Below are 23,817 nucleotides of genomic sequence, written 5' to 3' on the forward strand. Positions count from 1 at the left end.
TCTGAACCATTCCTAGCATCCTGATCATTTCCTAGAAAGCGGAGCCATGCCAGCAACTGCCGATGATATCAAATATTTAAAAGTAGCCATTAGCGAAGCTCGTGTTGGTCTTAGCGAAGGTACGTTACACTTGGCGACGCCATTCTTTCTCGTACGGAAGCTCAAGTGCTTGATGCTGCTGAATATATCTGTTCCATCTGCTGCATTTGTCATCAGTGATCAGAAACCACACCTGTTGAATTTCGTTGTTCATCACATATTCTGTTATAGGAGGCGTGCCAATAGGTGCTTGTGTGGTAGATGGCAGTGGAAAGCTGCTCGGTGTAGGGCACAACAAGGTTTGTGCTCCAAAGGGCTTGCTGGCTGGAGGGTTGTCATTTACTTACACATTGCGCCCTGACAGAGAGTGCAGGAGAATTCTGCAATCAAACACGGAGAGACAGACTGTATGGAGAATATAGGGAGACTACCCGCATCGGTGTACAAGACTGTAAGTTCCTTGGACATCCACTGCGTTGATGTGAACACTTTTACTCGCTGCTTTTTACTTTGCTTCAAACTCAACACACATTCAACCACCAGTGTACCATGTACACGACCTTGTCTCCATGCGACATGTGTAGCGGCACGATCCTCCTGTACGGAATACCACGAGTCGTGATGGGAGAGAACCACACCTTCAAGGGGAATGAGGATTACCTGAGATCAAGAGGCGTGGAAGTCATCAACTTGGACGACGCAGAATGCAAACAGATCATGGCCGATTTCATAAAGGAGAAGCCTGAGCTGTGGAATGAAGACATAGGAGTCGAGAATCCTTGAAGGTTTTGGCAATGTGTTAAGTTTAAACAACACTACGAAAGAACAATAATCTGATTCCTGAATCACCAACAAATATACTCATAATTCGATATAATATTGGAGTTTGCTGCTGGGGGTTTGACACCAACTACTACTACATCCGTACTACATTTTACACTCCAGTGCCAGTAATGCTTCCTATGTTCATAAACTTGCGTTTGGCAAAGCACATCCACCATTTACTGGGCTTGTCACCATCGTAAACACGTTGTGGAAGCCGATTGGCGACTTCTTGACGTAGTTGACTCAAATATTGTCTCATGATATCTAAAGAAAGGGTGAACGTGAGTGTTGTGCGGGACACGAAATCAAATTGTGCTAAACGCAGGCCCTTAATGATCTACATTTCATATATACATGACAACATACCAGCATCAGTTCTAGAAGCAGGCTTCTCATACAATGCATTCAATGGGAAGTTTGCATCCCCAGGAATAGCAAAGTTTTGGTTCGCATGTGTAGATAGTACTCGACCAGCTTCAACGAGAGAAGGGTTTTTGGCCAGTTTACCAAGACATTCCGAGACAAACAGAATCATATAAATCAAGACCCGATCAGCGTTTCCCTTGATTTCAAAGTTACGAAAGAAGCTGTTTGCGCGGAAGAGTGAGATTGCTTCATCGACAATGTCTTCTGCTGTTGGGTCGCTGTTGGCTAATAACAGAAAGGAGAAGACGGTATAGGTCAGTTATTATGAAATACATCAAAGAAGAGGAATTTGACTCGATTGGCTAGTCTTTAGGACGTTCATTTACCCCAAGGTAGTGCTGGACCTCGAATCTTTGATTTCAGCGGCAGGACAGCCAGATTACCAACTGCCTTGTATGTTCCTTCATTATAAGAAGAGTGATAGGCCTATAATAAATTGGAAATTAACATTCAATACACAGCTCATCGCTTCCATTGTCTGATGCCTATTAGTTCCACCATTTTGAATGTTTCCAACATTATATCAAACCACTTACGGGCATTATTAGGACAAGAAGTCTTGATACCAACTCTTTCTCGCAAGGTACGTGTGCGGTTGATAAAGCGTATTCGTTTTCTTCCGTGTCTTTTGCTTCACTTGTCTACCAAACTATGAGCTTGGATTGGAAATGTTTGGATTGATTTCCTGGTATTGAAAATCACGAACAGGAGACTATTGATGTACAATTCATGCCATATGTTGATCTAAAAGCTATCTTCCATTACACTCTAGGACTTCTTTCCATCAATTGAACGCGTGCATCAACCAAAAGAGCTTGAACAACCAAATTACCACTTGTGAGTTGCGCTCTGTAACAAGTTTGCAAGGGATTCTTGGTCGTTTACTGAAGACATTCTTGGTCGCTTACTGAAGACCTAATGAAATCAATTGCTTCGTGAACAGAAACAGCTACATTCTCGTTTGGAAACGACAATCACCTCGGAAGCTAGCTCTTTGAAGATTCATCTCAGCTATGCAGACTACATCTCAACACTATATTCCACCATTGGTAAGCTTTATTGACCTATTGTTCTGGTTTTGATTCTTTTGGCGTCAACCTCTTTTGGTTCTCGTTGTTTTACCACTCAACTCTTTTTCGCAACAGAACTTTGGCATGATTGAAGAAGACTTGTATCGCTCTGGCCAACCAAATGAACTCAACTTCCCATTCTTGGAGAAACTGGGTTTACGGACTGTCGTGTTTCTTGCTCAAGAAGAACCAACCCCAAGATTGTATGGGCAAAAAACGGCGACACCAACAACGAATCATTTGTCCAGACAACCAACTAACAACGCACCATCACATAGTTTGAACTTTCTGGATGATCAAGAGATCCAACTACATCATCTTGGCCTGAATACATCGTCGAATGCATGGGATCCGATAACAGAAGAAGTGGTGTTGGAAGCTCTCGAATTGATATTGGATCCAAATAACTATCCAATGATGGTCATGTGTGGGCTTGGTCGACATCGAACAGGTAACGTCATAATTTGTAGTTCGTACGGCGTCCTTTTTCGCTCCCTCCTCAAGCCGTTCTTAATGCTTCGTATCACATAGGAACTGTTACTGGATGCCTACGCAAACTCCAAAAGTGGAATCTGACGTCTATATTTGAAGAATATCGACGATACGCTGGTCCCAAAGTCCGAGTATTGAATGAGCAATTCATTGAATTGTTTGATGCTGATCTCGTCAGGATACCGTCACCACGTCCCTCATGGCTGTAACGTTGCTTTCCCAAGTATCACACCGTTAGCTCGTTATGGATGCAACTTAGATTATTATTGAATTACATTTATACATATTGACCATCTATCTCTCTCATGTGGTATATGGTTTTTCTACGTGGCAATGCAAAGCACTTCACCACCGGCATTGAATTTCAGTGCAGCATTCAGCTCGACGATTCCAGCAGGAGTTGAGAGTATGGTAACCTGTCCAATCTGCATTGGTTTGATGAGAGTAGACGCCTTCCTCATTCCAGCCATCAGTTTGACTTCATCAGCAGTCAGCGACACCTTCCTCGATGGTTTTGATACGACTTTTAACGAGCTTAGAGCCGGTAATCCATCTCTATACTTTAAATCGAGCCATAGCCGTTGTTCAGCGACGTTATCGGGAGTTACAGATGCATTGTAAGCGTATGCGTATGGTCCTTTGGTGTTTCCAGTTGCTATTCCGGAGAGGAAGCCCTCATGGTATAGGATTTGGCAGATTGCTCGATTGGTTTTTGTTGATGGGACTGCGATTCTACGTAGTTTCCAGCGGAAGCTGTTTTCTATTTGTGAGCATAGGTAATGAAAGGGGGCCATGAACTTGACTCTTTTCTACTATCCTAGGACTGTATTGGCCTTAATGGTGATTGTTAAACTGTTTACGGGTTTGGACGAGACAGCCCATCGTTCCCATCCATCTGCTTCTGAATAAGTATATTGCAAAACAGAGAATTATTCTGGTGTATTGACGTGTATATACATTGATTAATCCTATTATATGTACGTGATTCGATACTTTACTCTCCCTATGTTCCCCTTGTGAGCAAGTTTGCAAGAGAGTGATAGTTGGAGTCAGGTTAATCAGACAGCTACTTCCAACGGGAACAAGTTTCAGTTTGGTTTCTTGCCCATCATGGTACGTGTTTGCATCTCCTTATCCTATTAGTTTGGTTACTGCGGGCGACTTTATACACGTCCAAAGCAACTTGAGCGAATGTGCGAATTCTAGCTCATAAACGCATAGGCCAACACTAACAAATTATATCACAATAGTCCATGCTAAGTAAAAACAGCAAAATGGTCACCCTACTCAACTACCGTCTCCGAATCGTCACATTGGATGGCCGAACATTAATAGGCCAAATGCTCGCATTCGACAAACACATGAACATGGTCCTAGCCGATTGTGAAGAATTCCGTAAAATCAAACAAAAGATCAAGGGCCAGCCTGAACGGGAAGAGAAACGGGTGTTGGGCCTTATTATCCTGAGGGGTGAAACTATTGTGTCTCTGAGTGTCGAGGCTCCTCCACCACCCTCTGATGAACAAAAGGCAAAGGCGGCCAGTATGCTTGCTGGGCCCGGTGTGGGAAGACCTATGGGGAGAGGATTGCCTGTTGCGCCGCCTATGGGTGCTCCTATTGGTATGTAATATAGTTGAGTGCACACCCGTTACAGCAATTACTCATGCATTCTTGAACTGCACAGGATTGGCTGGACCTGTGCGTGGTATTGGTGGACCAGGAGCTGGAATGATGGCACCACAAGCACCTTATGGACGAGGCGCACCTATGCCTGGACCACCATTCCTGGGTCGAGGAGGCCCGATGCCACCAATGGGGGCTATGCCGTTCCCTGGAATGCCGGTATGTCTGTAGCAAAGAAAGGGCCGAATTTTATCGTCGAGTGCTGGTATCAATAGCCAAAATAAAACCATATTCGCTGGTTACTGAATCTTGGTATCAAAGGCATAATCTCATCACCTCCTTCCTTGTGATTTTAGCCACCTGGTTTCCGTCCCAACATGCAGATGCCCGGCGCACCACCTGCACGTCCACCGTACGTTCGCGTGTGTTTGAATGTTGTCACGGTCCTTGTTTCTCACAGTTTTCTCTGTCCCTAGATTCCAACCACCTTCATTTAGACCGCCTCAATAGTCTGTAAGAAACCAAAAATGATCTGTACATAAGATATTATTGCTAAAAAAGAATACTAAACTCTTGCACAAACACCTTTGAACTCCGTCTTTAGTGTGATTCTGACATGACTAACGTTCGGCACTGCTTGTAGATTCATAAATTCACACAGAACTACATCTATTTGGAGCAGAACACTTCGAGCACATCCCCGTCTTACAAGAAACAGTCTACGTGGTTATTGATTGATGCGCGAAACATTCTGGCGGATTTCGACAGAGCACATCACACTATCCACACTTTCAATTCCTCTCAATGTCCTTCAAATCCACTCCTATTTGAATCGTTCCAATTTGCTTGTAAAGTACACGTACGAGTTGATTGAAGCCTTTAGAGAGTTCCTGCTTGTCTGCCTGCCAACGACCGTATTCTCACTTGACCTTTTTCACAATCTAGACGTCAATTCGCTGTTTTTGAACATCATTCTAAAAGGTGTTATCATCACGTTTCTGTAACGCAACTGACTTGTAATGCAAAAAAATTCCAGCATGTATTAAATGTCTTGATCAATATTTACATTTTACGAGGTCCGTGCCACACTCCAAAATCTTACCCTCCCTTCACCTATATATCACACAAACTTTTACTCCTCGGTCTCCCTATCCTTCTTGGCCTCATTCGGATCCGGATTCCACGCATGCCACCACTGCGGCAACCTCTTCCCCCTCGGTCCAAAATACCACTTCTTCATCCCCCTCGTCGGATCACTAACCCTCGCTCTCATCAATTCTAAATCTCGTGTGGCGATTGCTCGACACCGTGCGACGAATTCGTCCTGGTTTGGGATAGCGGCGAGGATGGATTGTGGGATTGAGGATGGGGTTAAGTATGCGAGGACAGAGTGTGTGTCTGTCCATGTGTCGATTGTTGTCTTTTTGGGTGTGGAGGGGGATATGTATGGTCTGAGCTATATTCATCAGTTAGAGTTAGTTGGATTGGTTTTTTTTTTGTTTTGGTGAAAGTTTAGGCGAACGAAGTGAAAGCAAATTACTTTAAAGTTGCCTAAATTCTCTGGCACGACGAATGTTCGTAGCCTCCATTCATCAATTACGTATTTTCCTATACAACAAAAAAACGTGAAGATGTCATTGGTAAACAGCTTCACGAGATACAAACCACTAGCAGCTATATATAGGCATTACCTCCTTTCACAAAATGACCCATACGACCACTTCCCGTGCCTACATGATTAGATGAATCGTCAGAATGCGAGTTCGTTCAAAACATTCAAAATCTACGAAAAAGCTGGTTTACGTACCCTTGTAAAAGTTCTTGTTTCCATCTTTGGGGGTCAGTACTCGCTTAGAGGCTCCTAGTAGTACGGCTGTTGCCCTCATCACTCACGTTTGTATGTGATGTCTTTTTCAACAAGAAAAAACACGACGATATTCACGTACAGGTGAAGGCTGCTAGAGCTTAAGAACGCGTCGATTACGTATGTAAGCCCCTCTCGCTGTACGTGTGGAACAAAAAAAATATCTATTGGAAATATGCAAGTGTTGCGCCCAGTTCACTGTCACCACATCAACACATCCCCCTCCGCTTCCCCCGTCTTACTAGCCTTACTCTTCATTTCTTCAGCAGTCAGCACTATAGCCTCATGTTCCTTATAAAACTCGGGTGCCTTCCTCCTGAAAAACCCTCCAATATGTCGATTCATTTGATCAAACTCGAGTAAGAAACCGTCATGGCCCTCAAACGAGTCGATAATAACGATTTCACTGTTTGGTAGGTGTTCTGCTAGTTCGTATTGTTCCGATGTTGTGAAGAGCCCGTCTGTTTCGACACCTGTTACGAGGATAGGTGAGTATTCTATGGGGGGTTATTTGGCCTTCCTTGCACACTAACACAAAACACAACCACGTTTACCTATAACAAGTGAAGGCTGCACTATAGAATTAAGAGCCTCCTCATACGACATGCCTCGATCTCTAGCCACATCATGGGTATCCATTTTACGAGTTATGGCAATATAACAGTTTGCATCAAACCGTTTCACAAACTTGTCTCCTTGATACCTCAGATAACTCTGAGCAGAGTATACTGCTGGTGGTGCAGTATCGTCCTTCTTGTTATTGCTAGTAGTACTATTATTTGTAGGTTTATCTGATGATAGTCCCGTAGCTTCGCCCTCTATGGCTTGTACGGTATCCATTCCAGCTGTACTATTGCCGTTACCGGTTGACGTTGTTGTTGCAGAAGCCGAAGAGTTGCTGGCTGAGGTTGTAGCAGGCCGACCTTTACCATTAGTATAATGCAGCCGGATCTTGTTGCCCTCATTATGATACATGGCAGCAGTTTCATACTGCGAAAGAGATTCAGCTCTCTGACCTAATTCCTCCGATAATGGTTTTGGCTGCATGGTCTTTCGGCCAAATCGAGATTCGAATGAATGCCGTGACCTATATGTTAAGAGGGCAGACATGCGAGCAGCTGCTAGGCCAGTATTCGGTGGCTTGTCATGTGAATAGTATCCATCACCTATGTAGAAAGAGAAGTTAGCCATTTATCATCACCCAGGATTGTATCTTGGTTTTTTTGCCTCTTACAGTAATTCGGATCACTGTAAATGGCTTGCCGCTGAGCTTCACCCCAACTAATACCCCAAGCAGAATGTCTTCCACATGTAGCAATGGGACAAATATTCTTCACATAGTCTGATCCAAACATTGCCCATTCTAATACAGCCATTCCACCCATGGAGCCACCTACAACAAACTGTATAGTCTTCACACCTAACGAGTCCAGTATCACTTTATGAGCCCTATGAAGGTTATTCACAATATGAGTGCTTTTCTTGGTTGCTGGATTCACATTATCTACGCACATAACATCGTCACGTATGGTAGTAGGAGGAAATGTTGGCCCGTATGGTTTTCCGACCTCGGGATTCATTGTGACTGGAGAAGCAGACCCATACGGCGATCCAAACATGTTTCCACAAAATATGAAGAATATCTCAGGATCAAAAGCCCTTCCTGGCCCTATGAGCGGGCCCCACCTAGGATAGACAAAGATGAATCAATGTCCGTATCGCGGATCCAATTGCGACGTGTATCGACCACAAAGACACTCTGTTCACAATAACATGTGTGTCATCGATATATGTGACAATCAGCACATACCAGTCTTCCACATCAGCAGAGCCCGACAGGGCATGACATATAACAAGGGCGTTATCTTTGGCTTGATTTAGTTGTCCCCAGGTCTTGTATGCGACGGGAGCCTGATGAATCTGGACACCGTTTTCGAGAGTGAATGTTGGGAGTATTGCAATCAACTGATTGTCTACGAATGCAGCGAATGGGTTCTCAGGTTGCGATTCCATATGTTCTATGAGCGAGGGCGAGATCCAAGGTTAGTGATTTGTGTGAAAAGGCCAGATGTTTGCATGTTCAACAAAAGTGGAGCTTACCAAGAGTATCTAAAGGAGAAGACATCTTGAGCCCGTAAGCGGTCGGCTACTAATTTAATGCGTCTGTTACGATGCCTAAGTTCTCCTGTACTGTTTTATAATCAAAGTTGGAATGTAGCTTCTTTCTTCACGTTTTTTGCAAACTGTCAACAATAATTGCGACATAGAAGATCGATCACAGATATATACGGACGATGAGTGGAAGAGACAATTCGAAGCATCGCCATAGGCCACATCCATACAAGGATACTCAGCACCAGTACAAGAAGAGACAACAGGCTGGAACTGGTTCAAACACAACTCCGTTGGGCAAAAACGACGAATACAAGGATTATAGAATAAGACGAGAGTATAAAAAGCTACTGGAACGTGAACCTGAGGCTGCTGGGCCCATACTGACTGAGCTGGATCACGAAGAGCCAATCACAATTCCTGCAAAGAGGTATTGACATCAACAGAGCTGTCCTTGTTTTTCGCTGTCACATACTGACATTATTTACTATAGCTCTACAACAAATAGACGAGTATCCTCATTCCAGCAAGTATTGGAAGAACGTGACCGCAGGCAAAAGGAGCGAGACGAAAAGATACTTGAATCTCAACGTGCAAGAGAAGTCAAGGAGAAGGGTAGAGCTGAATACTATGCCAAGAGAGAAAAGGAACGCCATAAGCAACTAAAGAGGACCAAAAAGACTGGACAGCCTGTTATGGCTAATGTGCTGGACAAGTTGTTGGAAAAGATCAAATGACGGAGGACCATAATGTCGGTTTTCTTGCTAACTTGCAATTGTACACACGCGCTGTTTGTAATGTAGATATTCAAGTAAACTGTTGCATAGATACGCTCATACACCCGTTTTATGTGTATTCGTGTGTTGGAACTAGGACGATCTAGTCTCAAACCCTCACTGCGTATTGCACTTCAAAAACGTTCAGAAAACTTGACCGAAGGACGCTGGGGTCTTGTTCTGGTAGAAAAAGTACGAAGAAGGATACTTTCTGGTAAATACAGGTATTTCAACTCAATGATTCGCCTTGTACTGGATGCTAACCACTTGCCGCCTTCAATCCAACAAACTTTGTACAAACTAGAAATGCTTCAACCAAGGCTTTCTCCTGCAAGGAGGTCACTTCAACTCCCGTCTCTACCAACATTACAGTCTCCAAAAGTCACTGCGCCCTCTCTATCTCCTACCAGACTTAAACCCGAGGCATTAACAGCTCGATATGCACGAGACGTGAATGATGCATCTGAACGTTTAACACGCTCATTCTTGACCCCCGCTCAACGAAGGCTGGCTATAACCGAGATCACTGCAGGTCTAGACTCGATACACGAACTGGATATCGACGAAGCACTGAAATTGGCCATTCACACTGGAGAACGTTTGCTGAAATCCAGTGACCGTGTACCAGATATCATTGTGGTTGCAAAAGAAATCTGTTTTATATGGGCTAGGGATAATGGATTGGCTTGTAGTATCGCTTCCGCTGCTGAAAAGGTTGTCACGAATCGGCCAACGTCTCCGGAATCTGTAAATTTGAGAACTGCATTGTTGCTGAGAGCACGATTAGGACTCGTCAAGTGTGATCTGTGGGGATTGTTACAGTTGGACTCAGATGGTAGAGATGTATCTAGTATAAAGGTTATTGAGGACGGGGTGCTTCCACAATTGCATTCCATGTTGCAGGATTTTTCTCAAGCGTCGTTACGCGGAGAGGCAGATATGGTGTTGGATGCTTGTGATGTGCTGTCTAGATGTGCTCTACTGTTTGAGAAAAGGCAGTTGTATCACCAGGTTTGTGTAGTTGGATGCAAAAAAAAAATTGTTGCATTCTCAGACAACAGCACCAATGCTCACAATTTGCTTCAACCTAGGCTAATAATACTTTGACCATGGCACTAAGCTATTTGGACACGACTCCTGCCCTACAAGGAGCAAGCTATGTATTACAAAGAACAGATCTGCGTCTTCGCTCCATTAAATGTCTACGCCGATTACGAGAATCGCCACCACAAGAAATCAAATCTATTACTTCCAAGGGCATTGAAGCTGCTGAACGTGCACTTCATTATGAGACATTAGCTGCTGGCGATGGGCCCATTTCAGAGGCATATAAAGCCAACATCAAAACCGCCATAAACCATCTGAAATTAGCGACATGGGCTAATGGGATTGCAGATGGCAGTAGCGGTGCTAAAGCATCAGCCGAAGAAAATAGCAATAGTAATACTTTAGGGCTGGAACATGTTGCAATACCCGTAATACCACCATCACAATTGAATCTACCTGTACTTCGAGAAGAGGAAGATGCCACAAGTTATACTGGATCTGTGTCGTCAATCCATGATTCACATGGAGCTTCCCACAAGTTGAGACAGCTGTCTGTTATGGCTTTACAGACTATTCCTGCTTCGACAATGGAAGATTCGCATACTCGAGCATCGTCAGTCCGTCACAATACCAACAACATCAAACGAATAGATGATGATAATGCATCTGTAATGTCGGGTAAATCTCGAGTCAGTTTTGATTTACGCCCGTCTGTGACTCTTAATACCAAGGACAAGGACAAGGAATCCATCCAACATCATAAATCAGTCGCTCCAGCATCACTAGCTGATTCAACCCGTCGTCATGAACGTGGCATGATCTCCATTACAACAGTGAGACGTAAAAAGGGAGAAGAAACAGAAGAGCAGAAAGAAGATCGTAAAGTCGTGTCTGAGGTAATGACGGCAATGAAATCATGCGTGACGGATTTCGAACGTATGAAGGTTATTTCGACTACCGTGCTGGCCTTTTTGGATTTAAATGAGCCAAATAGTCTTGTGCCTGATGTGTTGGATGAGAGTAAACTCATCGAGGACAATCGTGTGTTAGGACAATTATTGGATTCGGCATATGAACTTATTATATCTGAACCTGAAGCACCCTTTTCTGAAGAACGGGCGAACAGAATACTAGCTGGAGATGTGTATACTGGGACTGTAATGTCTAGAGACTCGTCTGCATCAGCAAGTGGAGAAGGAGCTGTTGCAGTCGGTACTCAAGCGCCACCGCCAACAGCCGCCCCTGGCCAAATAACCAGGTAATGACAAGTAGGCTGCCTGGTTTTTGCCATCAAGTTCTCATCAGATTCTTGCTTTACTAGATTCGATTTACCTGATATCTTGATTCTCTGTCGTGCGTTTTATTTGAAACGACAGTGGGCTAGAGTCAAGACTGTTGCTTCGTCTCTTGAAAGAGCTTTTCCATCACAGCAAAAGCTAGCTGTAGCTGGTTCTATGGAAGTAGTTGCTGAAATACGGTTACGGCAATGTGCGATATCGTTACTGGAATCTATGCATAACGAAGACCGAAGATCAGATAATGTGCATGATTCCGATGATTCGAATCTCTCGTATGGAAGTAGCAGGTCTAGTGAAATATCACCCCAAACACAAGAAGCTCTCGGCCACATAATAGCATCATGCTCTGAAGCCCTCGAAGTCCCCGGACTCAAAGAACGATATCCAGTTCTCTTCTCAGACGTGTCTCGTCTTCTATGGAAAGCAGTGGATTCACAAATCCTGGCTGGTCATCATATTGATATCACATCACCAGCAGCTATGGCGCTCCGTGCTGCATCTATTACGGCATCTGAAGCTGCCAAGACGAATCCATTGTTTGCTACTGATATGCAAATGAGACTGGCTGGTGCTTTTGAGGCGTCAGGAGAATTAGCTGCTGCTCAGGAAGCGTTAGAGAATGTTATTACGTTGGCGCAGCAGGCACGAGCTGCTACGGGGGAATCTGCTGGTGTGTTGGGTGCTTCGGTGAGTTGAGAGGATTGCTATAGATCGAGCTGGTTTAGCTTTTCTTTTCAGTTTTCCAATTTCCACATTCTTACTGTCAAATCAAAATTAACACCTCAACTCTCATAGACTATCAATCAAGATTTCATACTTGATTCATCTGTACGATCCTTGGCTGACGAGCTCGTGTTGACTTCACGTCGTGATTTGGCGGATGTACAAGTCATGGCCCACCGCAAATGGCAGAAACTACAAATCCGTAAAATTGAAACCTCGTATTTTTCACAAAAACGAGCACGAGAGGATGCTGATGCTCGTTTGAAACGTCGTACGTTGCCGATTCCGCTAAGCACAGGTAGAAAACCGACTGAAAAGGAATTGACTGATATGTGTGGTGATAATATGATTCTTCGTGCTATATTCTTGATATCACGAGCTACAGATGCTAAAGCGCCACCACCTCAAGAAAGAATAAATATGTTACGAGACGTAGTCACGTATTTAGAGTCAGCTACCGCGACTGAAAAGAGGTGGGCTGAAGAATCACAGTCTGCCATTGTCCGAAACAGGAGGGAGGATATAGCTAGATTGTCTGCACCCTTATTCGTGAGACGAACTCAAGACTCTGTGACCATTCGACCGATAATACCGCCACCAACACTTGGTGTCCCGTCGTTTTACCAAGTATTTTGTAAACCATGGCCACATTCACAACCACGCCCTCGCGTCTGTATATCAGATACAATGTATAGAGGCACCGGCGAATCTCGTAAAGCACAAGAATCTGCAACCACGTTGAGTATATGTGGTCTTGAATCCAACCGCCGATACTGTTTCAGTATCGCTGCATTCGATGATGCAGGTACCATGATTGGACGTGGTGTTAGTGATGTCAGCTGTGGAACATCTCCTGGATATAGTTTACCGATACCGCTCGTATGGTCGCAGTTGGCAGAGTCTGCTCGAGCGTTGGGTGTAACGGATGTTGCAGATCATGCTGTGAATGTGTTACGTGGGTATCTTGTCAAGAGTTTAGGAAGTGATGATTCCATGCTCGGTGCTTGGAATACGTCAACTGAGAATTTCTTTGAGTTGAGACTTGAGAACATCAAAAATGCTTCTGTACTAGTCAAGCAGGGGTTTGTGAGGGCTGATTTGGAAGCTATAGCTCGTGAATTTGATGCTTTCCCGACACTCGTGCACATACATGCAGATGCTAGAGGATATCGAGACGTGATACCTGCTCAACTGCTCAGGCTTCGATGTGCAAGACAGTGTATTGTAAGCTTGGAAATCGCTAAAGCGGCAGAAGACGGTGAACTGGTCGTACGAGTCATATCTGAATGTTTCGGATATATCGAGCCATTCATTGATGCTGGCATCGCTACACCGTTTATAACGCATGCTTTGGAGGCTTGTCAGGTCGCGCTAAATCAAATAATCAAACATCATGCTGTAGAAGACGAGGATGTCAAAGTGCTGGCAATCAAGCTATCAACTAGTGTTACGAAAAACTGGTTGTCTGGTGGACATGACCAACGAGCCAAGGCAACAGCTAAACGTGGTATCGCAATGCTGGAGGCCATATGTGATACTTCCTCACAAAACCGTATTATACTACCATCATCAGCACTCGAAACACTATGGTTTGGAGTACAGGTTGAACGACCAGTTAAAATCCGATACAGTAAACAGAAAGTTGGAGCGCTAAGTGAATTTCTCTACCACTCGTACATCGCCTCCACACACTCGGATGTCATGTTTGGGTATACGGTTGCATCGCTTGCGGAGAAAGCTTGTGAGGAGCTTGAAATTGTATTATGTAAAATGGTACCGCCTGTGACGGAGCCCGCTACGCAGCCACGACAACCGGACACGACATTGTCTGTTAGGGATTTGGTTGTCATGATACGTGACCAGGGTGCCGAGTATGCGTATAGTGACTCATCGAGGTTCCGTAAGCATCCGAGATATTTGGAATTGGTTTGTATGATTATTCAAGGTGCTATTGAGATGGGTAGTTGGGAGCTTGGTGTTCGGATTTCGAATGAGTGAGTGCCAAAAAAAAGCCCGTGGATGCCTGGCAAGTAAGGATAACTGAAATATCTCATTTCTCTACGCAGGCTGTTAGACTGGTGTGAAAAACGAGTCAAGAATATCATCGAAGTAGAACGCATGTCTGAACATACCTCTGATGAGAGGGCAAAAGACAAGAACGCAAACAAGAAGAGGAAGCGAAATGTGTTTAGTGATCGTCGACAAGCTATGGTTGCTGTGTTTCAGGATAAGACGTCCAGGTCCTCTAGAGGACGGTACGAATGACTTTGATGTGTTTTTCTTTTTTGAAAAGAGCGAATTTACAATCCAAAAAAACTCACATAAACTTGGGATGACTAAGGGCTCATGGATCACACGGCCATCTAACTACGAGAATTGTAGCTCAACTATCAGACTCTCAACCAGCCACCACATCACCTGAAGAACGAGCAGATCGTGATGACACAGCATCAATGAAAAGCAGCGCAACAAACCAACACCACAAGTCTCGCAACACATTTCTAGCTGCTCTCCCACTACAAAAACGAGAAGCATACGAGAAACTAGCTATAGCTCTTGACAAGTCACTAGTACCACTGTGGAAACAAAAGAGATGCGCAAGACGGTTACGTGGTATAGTCGCATTCGAACGACACGAGAGAGTAAAGTTATTGCTGCTAGCACAAGAATCTGCTTTACGAGCTATACAGAGCACTATGTTAGGGGTTTGCCAATGTCAGGCGTCTGTTGTTGAGGATTTGGAAATGGGTCTGAGTCCCCTTTTCGTTGAAGTTGTGTCTGTATCTGCAACTGGTGTAGTTCCTGCATCAACAGCACAAGGAACTAGTGCTAAACCGGTGACTATAATTGAAACACCAGCTCACAAACTTGCTCACGATGCTCTCGTGCCTGGCATACAAGCTGCTGTCTTAGCAGCACGGTATAAACAATGGCCCGATGTAGTCAAGGCATGTCAATCCATTATGCGTACCGGTGATTATTTAGCACAAGTAGGATCTTTATCAACCGACTTCTGGAAGACACATCTCTGGAGAGGATTATGGGTTGCCTCTGTATCAGTCTTGGAAATGTTGGAGGTTGTTAGGTTTTTACCTGCCGATGAATTTGATCCCGCCAGCACGTCAACACCCAATGACAATTTCACTACACGTCCAAACGGATCTGTACGGTCTGTCAGAACGCGAGATAGTAGTATGAGTCGGAAGAGTGTCCAACGGCAACGCTATACGGTTCCGACGGACTATAATGTTATTAGCTATGTTGCTACGTGGAGAGATGGAGACGCTGATGACGGTGTATTGCATCATGAGAGTATAGACATTTCATTCTGTGTGCAATTCTTGCTTTTGGTGTTCCATGCATGTAGAAATGCGAGGAAATTGAAGAGAATGGCCGAGTTGGTTAGGACGGCTGATATCGCTCTGGGTGGTATGCTTGATATGTGATGATTGCTTTTTTCTTAATTTCTTAACAACCCTTTTCAACACAGGCGCATTCTACCCACTAGTCGGATATACACTCTCACAAACAAGCATGCCCGATGAAATCCAGCAGATAATCCGTTTACGCGAACCAAATGATTCAGTCGAACGGCTTTCGTGGGCTCGTGATTGCCATACACTATATCTCGCATGCAAAAACAAGGCCGATGCCACCACCTATTTCGAATCAGCCATGCGCACATATCAAGCATGTATAAACGACGAAGATCCAGATGTCGAAGTCAGTTCCTCTGCAACTCAAAACCTGGGTGATTTGGCATTGAGTCGTGGAGATAAGATACTGGCTAGATCGTTATGGGCCAAGACGTTGGATACGCTTATTGGAGCTGGTGACGATATACCGGCTGGATCGTGGAGACCGTTATTAAATAGCTTGTCTGATCATCGTGCGATTGTGACGAGGCTAGGTGGTATTCGATCCGTGCTGGTTGCAGCTTGTGTTGCTGCTAAGCTGGCTTTTACGACTTATAATGGTGATTATGATCGCAAGCGAGAATTGTCGCATTTATCCGCCACCTTGCTCACCGCCGTAGTAAACATGACGACTCCGATGAATTTATGGACGATAACAGGTGTGAACCAACCGAAAATGAATAATTTGCAGCCAGGTCTAGACGTGTTTTTAGATTCTTGGAGATGTCAGCCGTCTACATTAGCTGCTGCTGTACTTTCAGTATCTGATTTACTGGTCAAGACAGATCACCTCTGGTTGGGACTTCGGATACTACCAATAGCTGACTTTGCAATGCCGAGTAGTCCGATTGTTGCTGCTAGGATGCTTGCTATTCGAGCTGTTGGAGCAGTGAAATTGGGAATGGTTGATGTGGGGATTAAGACGTTTGTCAGCCTTGGAGGAAGTGAGTTTTTGGATAGTGGTAGCGCATATAAGTGTATGGTTGAAAAGAGTAGTGCTCCGACAGTGTCGGATGAGGTTGCTCCTAGTTTTGATGACACATTACCATTGGATGATGAAGGAAACATTAAGGCGCTACAAGCTCTGGCTAATGTTACGATCAGTGATGATATTGTCAGGTTGTTGACGCCGTCAGCGATTCCGATGCTGATACTGCTTCGATGTACGGAACTGCATTTGTTTTGCTTAAAAATGACTATTCGCTAACTCATTATCACACAGGTGAAATGCTGATAGACTTGATTAATATGACAAACATCCAAGATCATCATAGTGTCAAACTTGGTGACACCTTACTACAACGACCATCATCAAAACACAAGGATTCGCATAAAATTGTACACCTCATCGTATCAAAAGTTGAATCACAATTGGCTTCTGTTGTGTCAAGTACGAGAACAACAAGTCATGCTATGTTTCCTCCCAAAACAAGAAAGGCTTCTCTGGAATTATTACTGCAAGCTCAAGATTGTCTAGCACGTCTCCGAAACAATATCTCCATCAGACTTAGCATTCCAGAAGCCATTACTGATGAAACTGGAGTTTCGACCGCTCTTTTTGCCTTATACGATACTTGGAACGAGCTATCATTACAAGGAAACGTCGTTAAAGCATCAGAAGTGTCACACCAAGGACTAGAACTAGCTCAACGTGTCTCATGTCGGATCTTTAAAGCTCTCTTCTTGGCTCAAGTCGATACGAAAAGCACAATACAACGATTGATGAGAGTTGCTGACTGGGAACAGTCGCTTGCTGCTAAAGCATGGGAGTCTTTAGGTGATTATATGACTACCACGAAAGACATTGAGCAAGCTGATCAAGCATATGGACATGCTATAGCATTGCTGATGGGACTAGCACAAACCGCCTCGCAAGCTCGAGGTGGGAAAGTTACTGGGTATTGTAGATGGAGTGCTGCTTGTACAGGTGTATATGTTAAACGGGCACAGTTGGTCAAATCTGTAGACGGCTTGGCGCTTCGTGAGGAAGCTAGAACTCTTGCTTTGACATCATATATGGTGCCTACAAGTCATTATCTTCCCATTACATTGGGTCTTGCTATGCATCAAGGGCTGACTGCACTGAACTGTAAAGAAAAAACCATGTTGCAGAAGGCTGCTACTCAATTAACGAGTCTGGTGGATACTCTTATGTCAGCTCAAGATGTGTTTGCAACTGCCGAAACACTGAAACTGTTGATTGCCATCAAGACGGCATTGCCGATAATTCCAGTCGAGATGGTTGCACTTGTATCGACCTACGTTTCTGTAAATAATAGTGTGCAAGGCTTGCTAGAACAAGATGTGTCGAAATGGCCTAGTATGAAAGTAAACGACATACCAGATACGTTTGAAGCTGAGTATTCAGTCTGGCTTAGTGACGGAACTAGTGTTAGTACATACGAAACAGTGAATCTGGTAAACCAAGATGTAGTCATTCGACACCCGAAATTCAAAAAGGATGATTTGAATGTAGCTACCCTTGTCACCTTCCTTCGACATGTTGAACGGGCAAGAAAAGTAGCTGATTTGCCTAATGATGCATCTTTACTGGAATTGTCTCGGGTATCACGGAATGTGAGAGCTTGTATAACGAAAGTGCATCCTGCTTTTGAGATCGAATGTGGTATCACGAAAGAAGTCATGGCAGGTTTCAAAGACCGTAGTAAATCAAGCAAGGTCGATACATCATGTATGCTTTACTCTGATCTAGTATCAAGCCTAATAGTATGCCAACAAAAAAAAGGGTCGACAGACGTCTTTGTCAAAGTCACACCTATAACACAAGACCAGGCTTCCAAGATCGTGACTGAAGCAACTACGCAACGAGATGGATTACTAAGTAACTTGGCTACATCGACTTTAATGTCTTCGACAATGTCACTTGTTGCTGAAGAGACTAGACCGTCTACTGCTGCGTCACAAACCACGTCAAAGGAACCAAGGAACTCGCTGGGAGCACCACCAGCTGCCCTTGGGAGACGGAAATCTACGCTGACTGGTGGTGGTAAACGAGGGTCTATTGTACCTCCGACTGCGTCGGCTGACGACACGGAAGCTAATGAGGCTCTAGATGCGAAGTACAGGGCAGTTTTCGCGCTCGTTGAAGCTGCTGTTGGATCTACACAGGTATCCAAAAAAACGCGTGTTTAAAATTGGAGGCAAGTTTGCTAACTCATTTTCACGTTCTTAGGAGGGTTTGGAACAACCTAAAAAGAAGGTCGAGACGATGAATGCCATAATTAGGGCATTCTCAGAGAATAAGGGACTGAATAATGATGACTCGTTCGTGTCTTGGATTGTCGCAATGCTTAAATTGTAGGACAAAATTGCACTAAACATAACATCAATTGTATTTAAAAGCCTCAATTACGCGCTTATTTATGAGAAAACACGTTTGCAATAATATCTGAGGCATTAAGAACCTATATGGTTTCCTCCTCTTCCAACTGCATGCATTCGTTAACAAATCAGAAATACAAAACACCATTTACGACACAAAATGTCCTTCCTAGGACGAGACAGACCGCCCCAACGGCCTCAACCGCCCAAGGCGAAACCAGTTCGATACTGGCCAGGCAAAGCTCCCGCTCCAGAAGCAGTCCAATCGGATTCAGACGACGAAAATGAAGAACAAGACAAACAACAAAGCCTCGAAGACAGAACATCCAGAACCAAGAATGCTGCTCTTATCGATCAAGTAGCTGTTACTAGTATAGGATCTGATGAGCTTGTAGATCGTCGATTACGGAGATTGCAGGCATCGAAAGCTCAGCAGGAAAACGAGGAAGTGGACGAAGACGAGGAGGAGGAAGAAATAGAGCAGCATAAAGAGGAGGAAAAAGAGGAAGATGAAGAGGCTGCTAGTAGTAGGAGGTTACAGGCGAGAGAGATTGCATTGGCTAGACGCAGGAAGGAGGAGGAAGAGGCTGAAAGGGCGCAGCAACAAGTGAGCGATGGTTCAATAGCAGTTTGGTGTATTTCAAGTAGAAAAACTCGACTTTTTTTGGATTTACTTTCACTCATTTTCTTTCTCTTTGAAAATAGGCTGACGAGGAAGAAGAATCAGGTGATGACTCGTCAGAATACACTGATGAAGAATCAGAAGAGGAGGAAGTCGCTCCTAAACCTCTCTTCAAACCTGTATTCGTGCCAAAGTGAGTGAATGACGTTCCTATAGGCAAAAAACGAGTCTAATATTGTTACATGTCTCGCTTTAGGACTTCTCGAGTCACAGTCACAGATGCAGATAAACTACTAGAAGAAGAAGAAGAGGCAGACAGGAAACGTGATCAAGAACGTGAAGATAGGAGACGAGAAGCTCATAACATGGTTGCTGAAGAGTTGAAGAGAGAGATAGCTGAAGGTATTGTTTACAACCTTCTATTATCCAGTCATGTTTGACATTTTTTTGCGCTAACAATTTTTGCCTTACAATTAGCTGCATCATCAATCAAAACCCTCATAACAGACATTGACGACACAGATGGTCTCGACGAAGAAGCCGAATTCGAATCATGGAAGCTGCGAGAACTCCTCCGCATAAAACGAGACCGTACCGAAGCCTCAGAACGTGAACTAGACGAAACAGAAAAAGAACGACGTCGTAATATGACTGATGCTGAAATCATGGCCGAAAACTCTGCCCTCAATCCAGACTCTCAAGGGAAATCAAAACAACGGTTTATGCAGAAATATTTCCATAAAGGTGTATTTTATCTCGATGAGCACAAGGACGTGCTTGAGAAACGTGATTTTGCGGAACCGACGCTGGATGATAGGTTTGATAAGAGTATATTGCCTGAGGTTATGCAGGTCAAGAATTTCGGGAGGGCTGGAAGGACGAAATGGAAGCATTTGGCTGCTGAAGATACGACGCAGTACGATGCTGGCTGGGCACAAAAAGATAATCCGGTGAATAAGAGAGGGGTGGAGAAGATGGGTGGGTTGCATCAGACGGGGTTTGATAGGCCGAATAAGAAGAGTCGTGGAGAATGAATGATACACAAAACAGCTACTTTTCTTGCTGTTGTCCAATGCATCAGATTGTATTAAGGTTGCAGAGAATTACTATTAACTTTACTGTAAATGTGCGAGTGTGATTTGTAGCATGCCCATCTCCTTGTCATTAAATTAAAATAATAAAGAAGAGAACAGCTATGAGGTTTATTATTACATTGTATATGTGCGTGTTGTATCAGTATTTAATTAAGTAACTAAGCAGCAGGAGCAACATGATCACCAAACACATCCATAAACTCTCCACCATGCGAACTCAACAGCACAATCAACCGCTCAGCAGCTCTCGTCTCTCCCCAACTAGCAGCCAACTCGTAATACTGGATACTCTTTTCAACATCCGGCATACCATGTGGCATCCCTTCACCCTTTTCACAGCATTGGCCTAATAGCAGTGCTGCAGATACTGAGCCAGCACGAGCAGCTCGTTCGAGGAGATGCACGGCTTCTGAAGCGTCCATTTGGCAGCCTTTGCCTGCAAGGAGCATGTGTGCTAGACGTAGCTGGGCTCGCGAGTGATTTGCGTCTGAGGCAAGACGAAGGAGCCGCACACATTCTTGAAGATTTTGGCGGACGCCCCGGCCTTCGGCGTGTAGAATCGACAGATTAGTAAGAGCCCTGTGAGGAAGCGAGGAGGTGGTTTAGCAAAGAATGATTGCATGGGTGAAGTGTAAGTAGGTCCTTTTTTGTTTGACATACCACACATTTCCTTGCGCGGCACTCAAATTATACCAATGAACTGCTTTACGAATGTCTTTTTTGATTCCAATTCCATCTGTTAAATCAAAACATGTCAGCAAAAAAACAAACAAACGGATCACAACCAAATCACAGCTAAATGTGCTTTCAAGCGCTCACCTTCATATAAATGCCCCAGTGTATTCTGCGCCAAATCATTACCGCCCAGTGCACTCAACCGAATCCATCGAAACGCCACCTGTTCGTCTTTGGGAACTCCAACTGCATTACGGTAGCAGCAGCCTAGTGATAGTTGAGCTGGTGCGTGGCCTAGTAGTGCTGATTCGTGGTAGAGGCGGACGGCGACTGCGTCGTCTGGTTCACAGCCAATACCATACTAGAGCGAGAGTTTTGTTTTGGGTTAGTGGATTTGGCACAAAGGCAAAAAAAGGAGCAGTCAGGAAGTGGATTGATACCTGGTAGCAATACCCAAGCGAATGCAACGCGAATGCGTTACGTGTAGCTGCACTGCGTCGATACCACTCAACAGCCATCTTCTCGTCTTTAAGAACGCCGATTCCGTATTGGTATGCATGTCCTGCAAAAAAATGGAAGTTGTGCAAGTCAGCATCGCCCATGATTTGTTTGCGTTTTTTGCGCTCAACATACCAAGGTTATGCATTGCCCTCGAATGCCCCTGCACGGCAGCCTGTTGGTACCAGTACGCGCCCAGCTCTTCATTCTTTTCAATACCGAGGCCATTCTGTAGACAGAATCCAAGATTACATGCTGCCCACGCATATCCTTGTTCTGCTGATTGTTTGTAGTGTCGGACGGATTGGACTTCGTCGCGGTCGACGCCGAGACCTTCTTCGTACATGTAGCCCAGGGAGTTTTGGGCGTAGCAGTTTCCTAGTGCGGCAGATTGTCTGTACCATCTTAACGCCTGTTGAAAACGGAAATTGTTTGAGGTTGGAGTGTCTTTAAGCAATAGTAAAAAAGCGGGATGTCGGAGATCGTCATACCTCTTTGAGATCCTTCGTAACACCCAGCCCCTCTTCGTAGCAATGCGCCGTATTATACATTGACACACTCTCCCCTAGATTCGCAGCCTTCAAATACAGCGCAAAAGCAGTCCTCTCATCTTTACCGACTCCAAACCCTTCTCCATAACAATATCCCAAAATTCCCATACTCCTCGGCTCACCAGCACCCGCACTCCTCAAATAGTATTGGAAGGCAATCGCAGGCGATTTCTCCACACCCACACCATCATGGTAGCATACACCTACAGCGTACTGTGCAGATGCGATATCGTCTGTATCTGCAATATGGCGAATCCAGTCTAGCGCGGTGGCGCCGTGCTCGTTGACGCGTTTCGTCCATGTTTCGGCTTCTAGTCTATCGATTTTGATCCCTGGGCGACCGTATCGTTTGAGAAAGGCCAGACGGGATTGTGCAAATGCGTTGTTGTCTAGTGCGGCACAGAGGTAGTAGCGTTCGGCGGATGCAAAGTCTTGGTGTGTGCCTAGACCGAATTCGTGACAGAAGCCCAGGAGTGCCTGTTTTCGTTGTGGTTGAAGATAGTTAGGTCATGTATCTACGCAAAAAACAGCGTCTAGGTTGCATGTACCTGAGCTTGCACATGTGCTTCATCAACACTCAAAATCTCCCTAACGAGTTCCACAGCATGCACCTCATCTTTCTCACACCCTCGTCCAAACAGACACGCCTCAGCCTGCACATACATCTGCTCAACAGCCACTACACTACCCGAGCTCGTCGTAACCTCACTAACTCCCCGACACTCATCACCACCATGAACAAACATCGTCTCCCGCAGCACGGATTCATGCTGATCCTTGCACTCAGACGCCACCGCGTCAGCAGATACATCGTCATCAAGCTTGAATGGCAGCGTTCCGTCCCTCCTTTTGAACCTTTTGAAGAGACGGATCATGGGCGATGAACGTGGACTGAAAGTGGGCGACACTGGTGATGATTGTTCTTCTGTTTTGCAGCTGCTGGTTGATGTAGATGAGGAAGAGGCTACTGATGTGGCAGATGGGCTCCGTGGGATGGTGTCGACGGCTGGTGGCTGCAGCGTCTGGATGGTCATCTTGGACGTCATGATATTGTTACTTTCTTGCTGGTGGGGTTTGCAACAAGTTCCCTGATTAGAGGCTTTACTTGTTAAGCGATCGTTCACGTTCTATACGGGGTGATGGTATAGACGTCAGAACGTTAACAACTTATAGGCTGCTTTTGGTGTGGTTGCTGGTGGAGATGGGATCTTCATTCATTACCACCAACAAGCGAAAAACAAAGCCCTCTCGGAGGGAATGAAAACCGGTGGATCTGCGAAAAGACGAACCCTTCCATTAGTAAAATATAGCGATCGAGGCTTAC

At 44.7% G+C, this 23,817-nt stretch overlaps 9 protein-coding genes across 9 annotated transcripts; 4 read left to right on the plus strand and 5 right to left on the minus strand.

Annotated features, from left to right (window-relative positions):
* Nucleotides 1-46: 46 nt before the first annotated feature.
* Nucleotides 47-822, plus strand: SmJEL517_g00108 (uncharacterized protein; the record flags this gene model as incomplete). The annotated part of the gene is made up of 4 exons (XM_031166038.1): nt 47-119; nt 271-338; nt 404-490; nt 583-822. 4 exons carry the CDS (start codon nt 47-49, stop codon nt 820-822), a joined length of 468 nt encoding a protein of 155 aa, XP_031027827.1.
* A 151-nt stretch (nt 823-973) lies between these two features.
* Nucleotides 974-1,832, minus strand: SmJEL517_g00109 (uncharacterized protein; the record flags this gene model as incomplete). Its single annotated transcript, XM_031166039.1, has 4 exons — nt 974-1,128; nt 1,231-1,515; nt 1,617-1,716; nt 1,827-1,832. 4 exons carry the CDS (start codon nt 1,830-1,832, stop codon nt 974-976), a joined length of 546 nt encoding a protein of 181 aa, XP_031027828.1.
* A 471-nt stretch (nt 1,833-2,303) lies between these two features.
* Nucleotides 2,304-3,061, plus strand: SmJEL517_g00110 (uncharacterized protein; the record flags this gene model as incomplete). The annotated part of the gene is made up of 4 exons (XM_031166040.1): nt 2,304-2,339; nt 2,436-2,563; nt 2,639-2,811; nt 2,892-3,061. 4 exons carry the CDS (start codon nt 2,304-2,306, stop codon nt 3,059-3,061), a joined length of 507 nt encoding a protein of 168 aa, XP_031028039.1.
* A 114-nt stretch (nt 3,062-3,175) lies between these two features.
* SmJEL517_g00111 (uncharacterized protein) lies at nt 3,176-3,646 on the minus strand (the record flags this gene model as incomplete). Its single annotated transcript, XM_031166041.1, has 1 exon — nt 3,176-3,646. The coding sequence occupies one exon, from the start codon at nt 3,644-3,646 to the stop codon at nt 3,176-3,178; it is 471 nt and encodes a 156-aa protein (XP_031028038.1).
* Nucleotides 3,647-4,126: 480 nt separating this feature from the next.
* SmJEL517_g00112 (uncharacterized protein) lies at nt 4,127-4,985 on the plus strand (the record flags this gene model as incomplete). The annotated part of the gene is made up of 4 exons (XM_031166042.1): nt 4,127-4,472; nt 4,537-4,694; nt 4,832-4,887; nt 4,952-4,985. The coding sequence occupies 4 exons, from the start codon at nt 4,127-4,129 to the stop codon at nt 4,983-4,985; spliced, it is 594 nt and encodes a 197-aa protein (XP_031028041.1).
* Nucleotides 4,986-5,607: 622 nt separating this feature from the next.
* SmJEL517_g00113 (uncharacterized protein) lies at nt 5,608-6,361 on the minus strand (the record flags this gene model as incomplete). Its single annotated transcript, XM_031166043.1, has 4 exons — nt 5,608-5,931; nt 6,016-6,083; nt 6,167-6,205; nt 6,283-6,361. The coding sequence occupies 4 exons, from the start codon at nt 6,359-6,361 to the stop codon at nt 5,608-5,610; spliced, it is 510 nt and encodes a 169-aa protein (XP_031028040.1).
* A 179-nt stretch (nt 6,362-6,540) lies between these two features.
* On the minus strand, nt 6,541-8,464 carry MET2 (homoserine O-acetyltransferase; the record flags this gene model as incomplete). The annotated part of the gene is made up of 6 exons (XM_031166044.1): nt 6,541-6,812; nt 6,894-7,505; nt 7,574-7,788; nt 7,852-8,025; nt 8,150-8,357; nt 8,440-8,464. 6 exons carry the CDS (start codon nt 8,462-8,464, stop codon nt 6,541-6,543), a joined length of 1,506 nt encoding a protein of 501 aa, XP_031028043.1.
* A 10,749-nt stretch (nt 8,465-19,213) lies between these two features.
* Nucleotides 19,214-20,709, plus strand: SmJEL517_g00115 (uncharacterized protein; the record flags this gene model as incomplete). Its single annotated transcript, XM_031166045.1, has 4 exons — nt 19,214-19,660; nt 19,759-19,868; nt 19,932-20,077; nt 20,153-20,709. 4 exons carry the CDS (start codon nt 19,214-19,216, stop codon nt 20,707-20,709), a joined length of 1,260 nt encoding a protein of 419 aa, XP_031028042.1.
* A 218-nt stretch (nt 20,710-20,927) lies between these two features.
* Nucleotides 20,928-23,527, minus strand: SmJEL517_g00116 (uncharacterized protein; the record flags this gene model as incomplete). Its single annotated transcript, XM_031166046.1, has 7 exons — nt 20,928-21,348; nt 21,430-21,505; nt 21,589-21,805; nt 21,885-22,006; nt 22,078-22,354; nt 22,434-22,970; nt 23,042-23,527. 7 exons carry the CDS (start codon nt 23,525-23,527, stop codon nt 20,928-20,930), a joined length of 2,136 nt encoding a protein of 711 aa, XP_031028045.1.
* Between the last annotated feature and the right edge of the window lie 290 nt (nt 23,528-23,817).

The sequence above is a fragment of the Synchytrium microbalum genome, assembly GCF_006535985.1.
Source record: "Synchytrium microbalum strain JEL517 chromosome Unknown SmJEL517_scf0001, whole genome shotgun sequence".
Taxonomy (NCBI): domain Eukaryota; kingdom Fungi; phylum Chytridiomycota; class Chytridiomycetes; order Synchytriales; family Synchytriaceae; genus Synchytrium; species Synchytrium microbalum.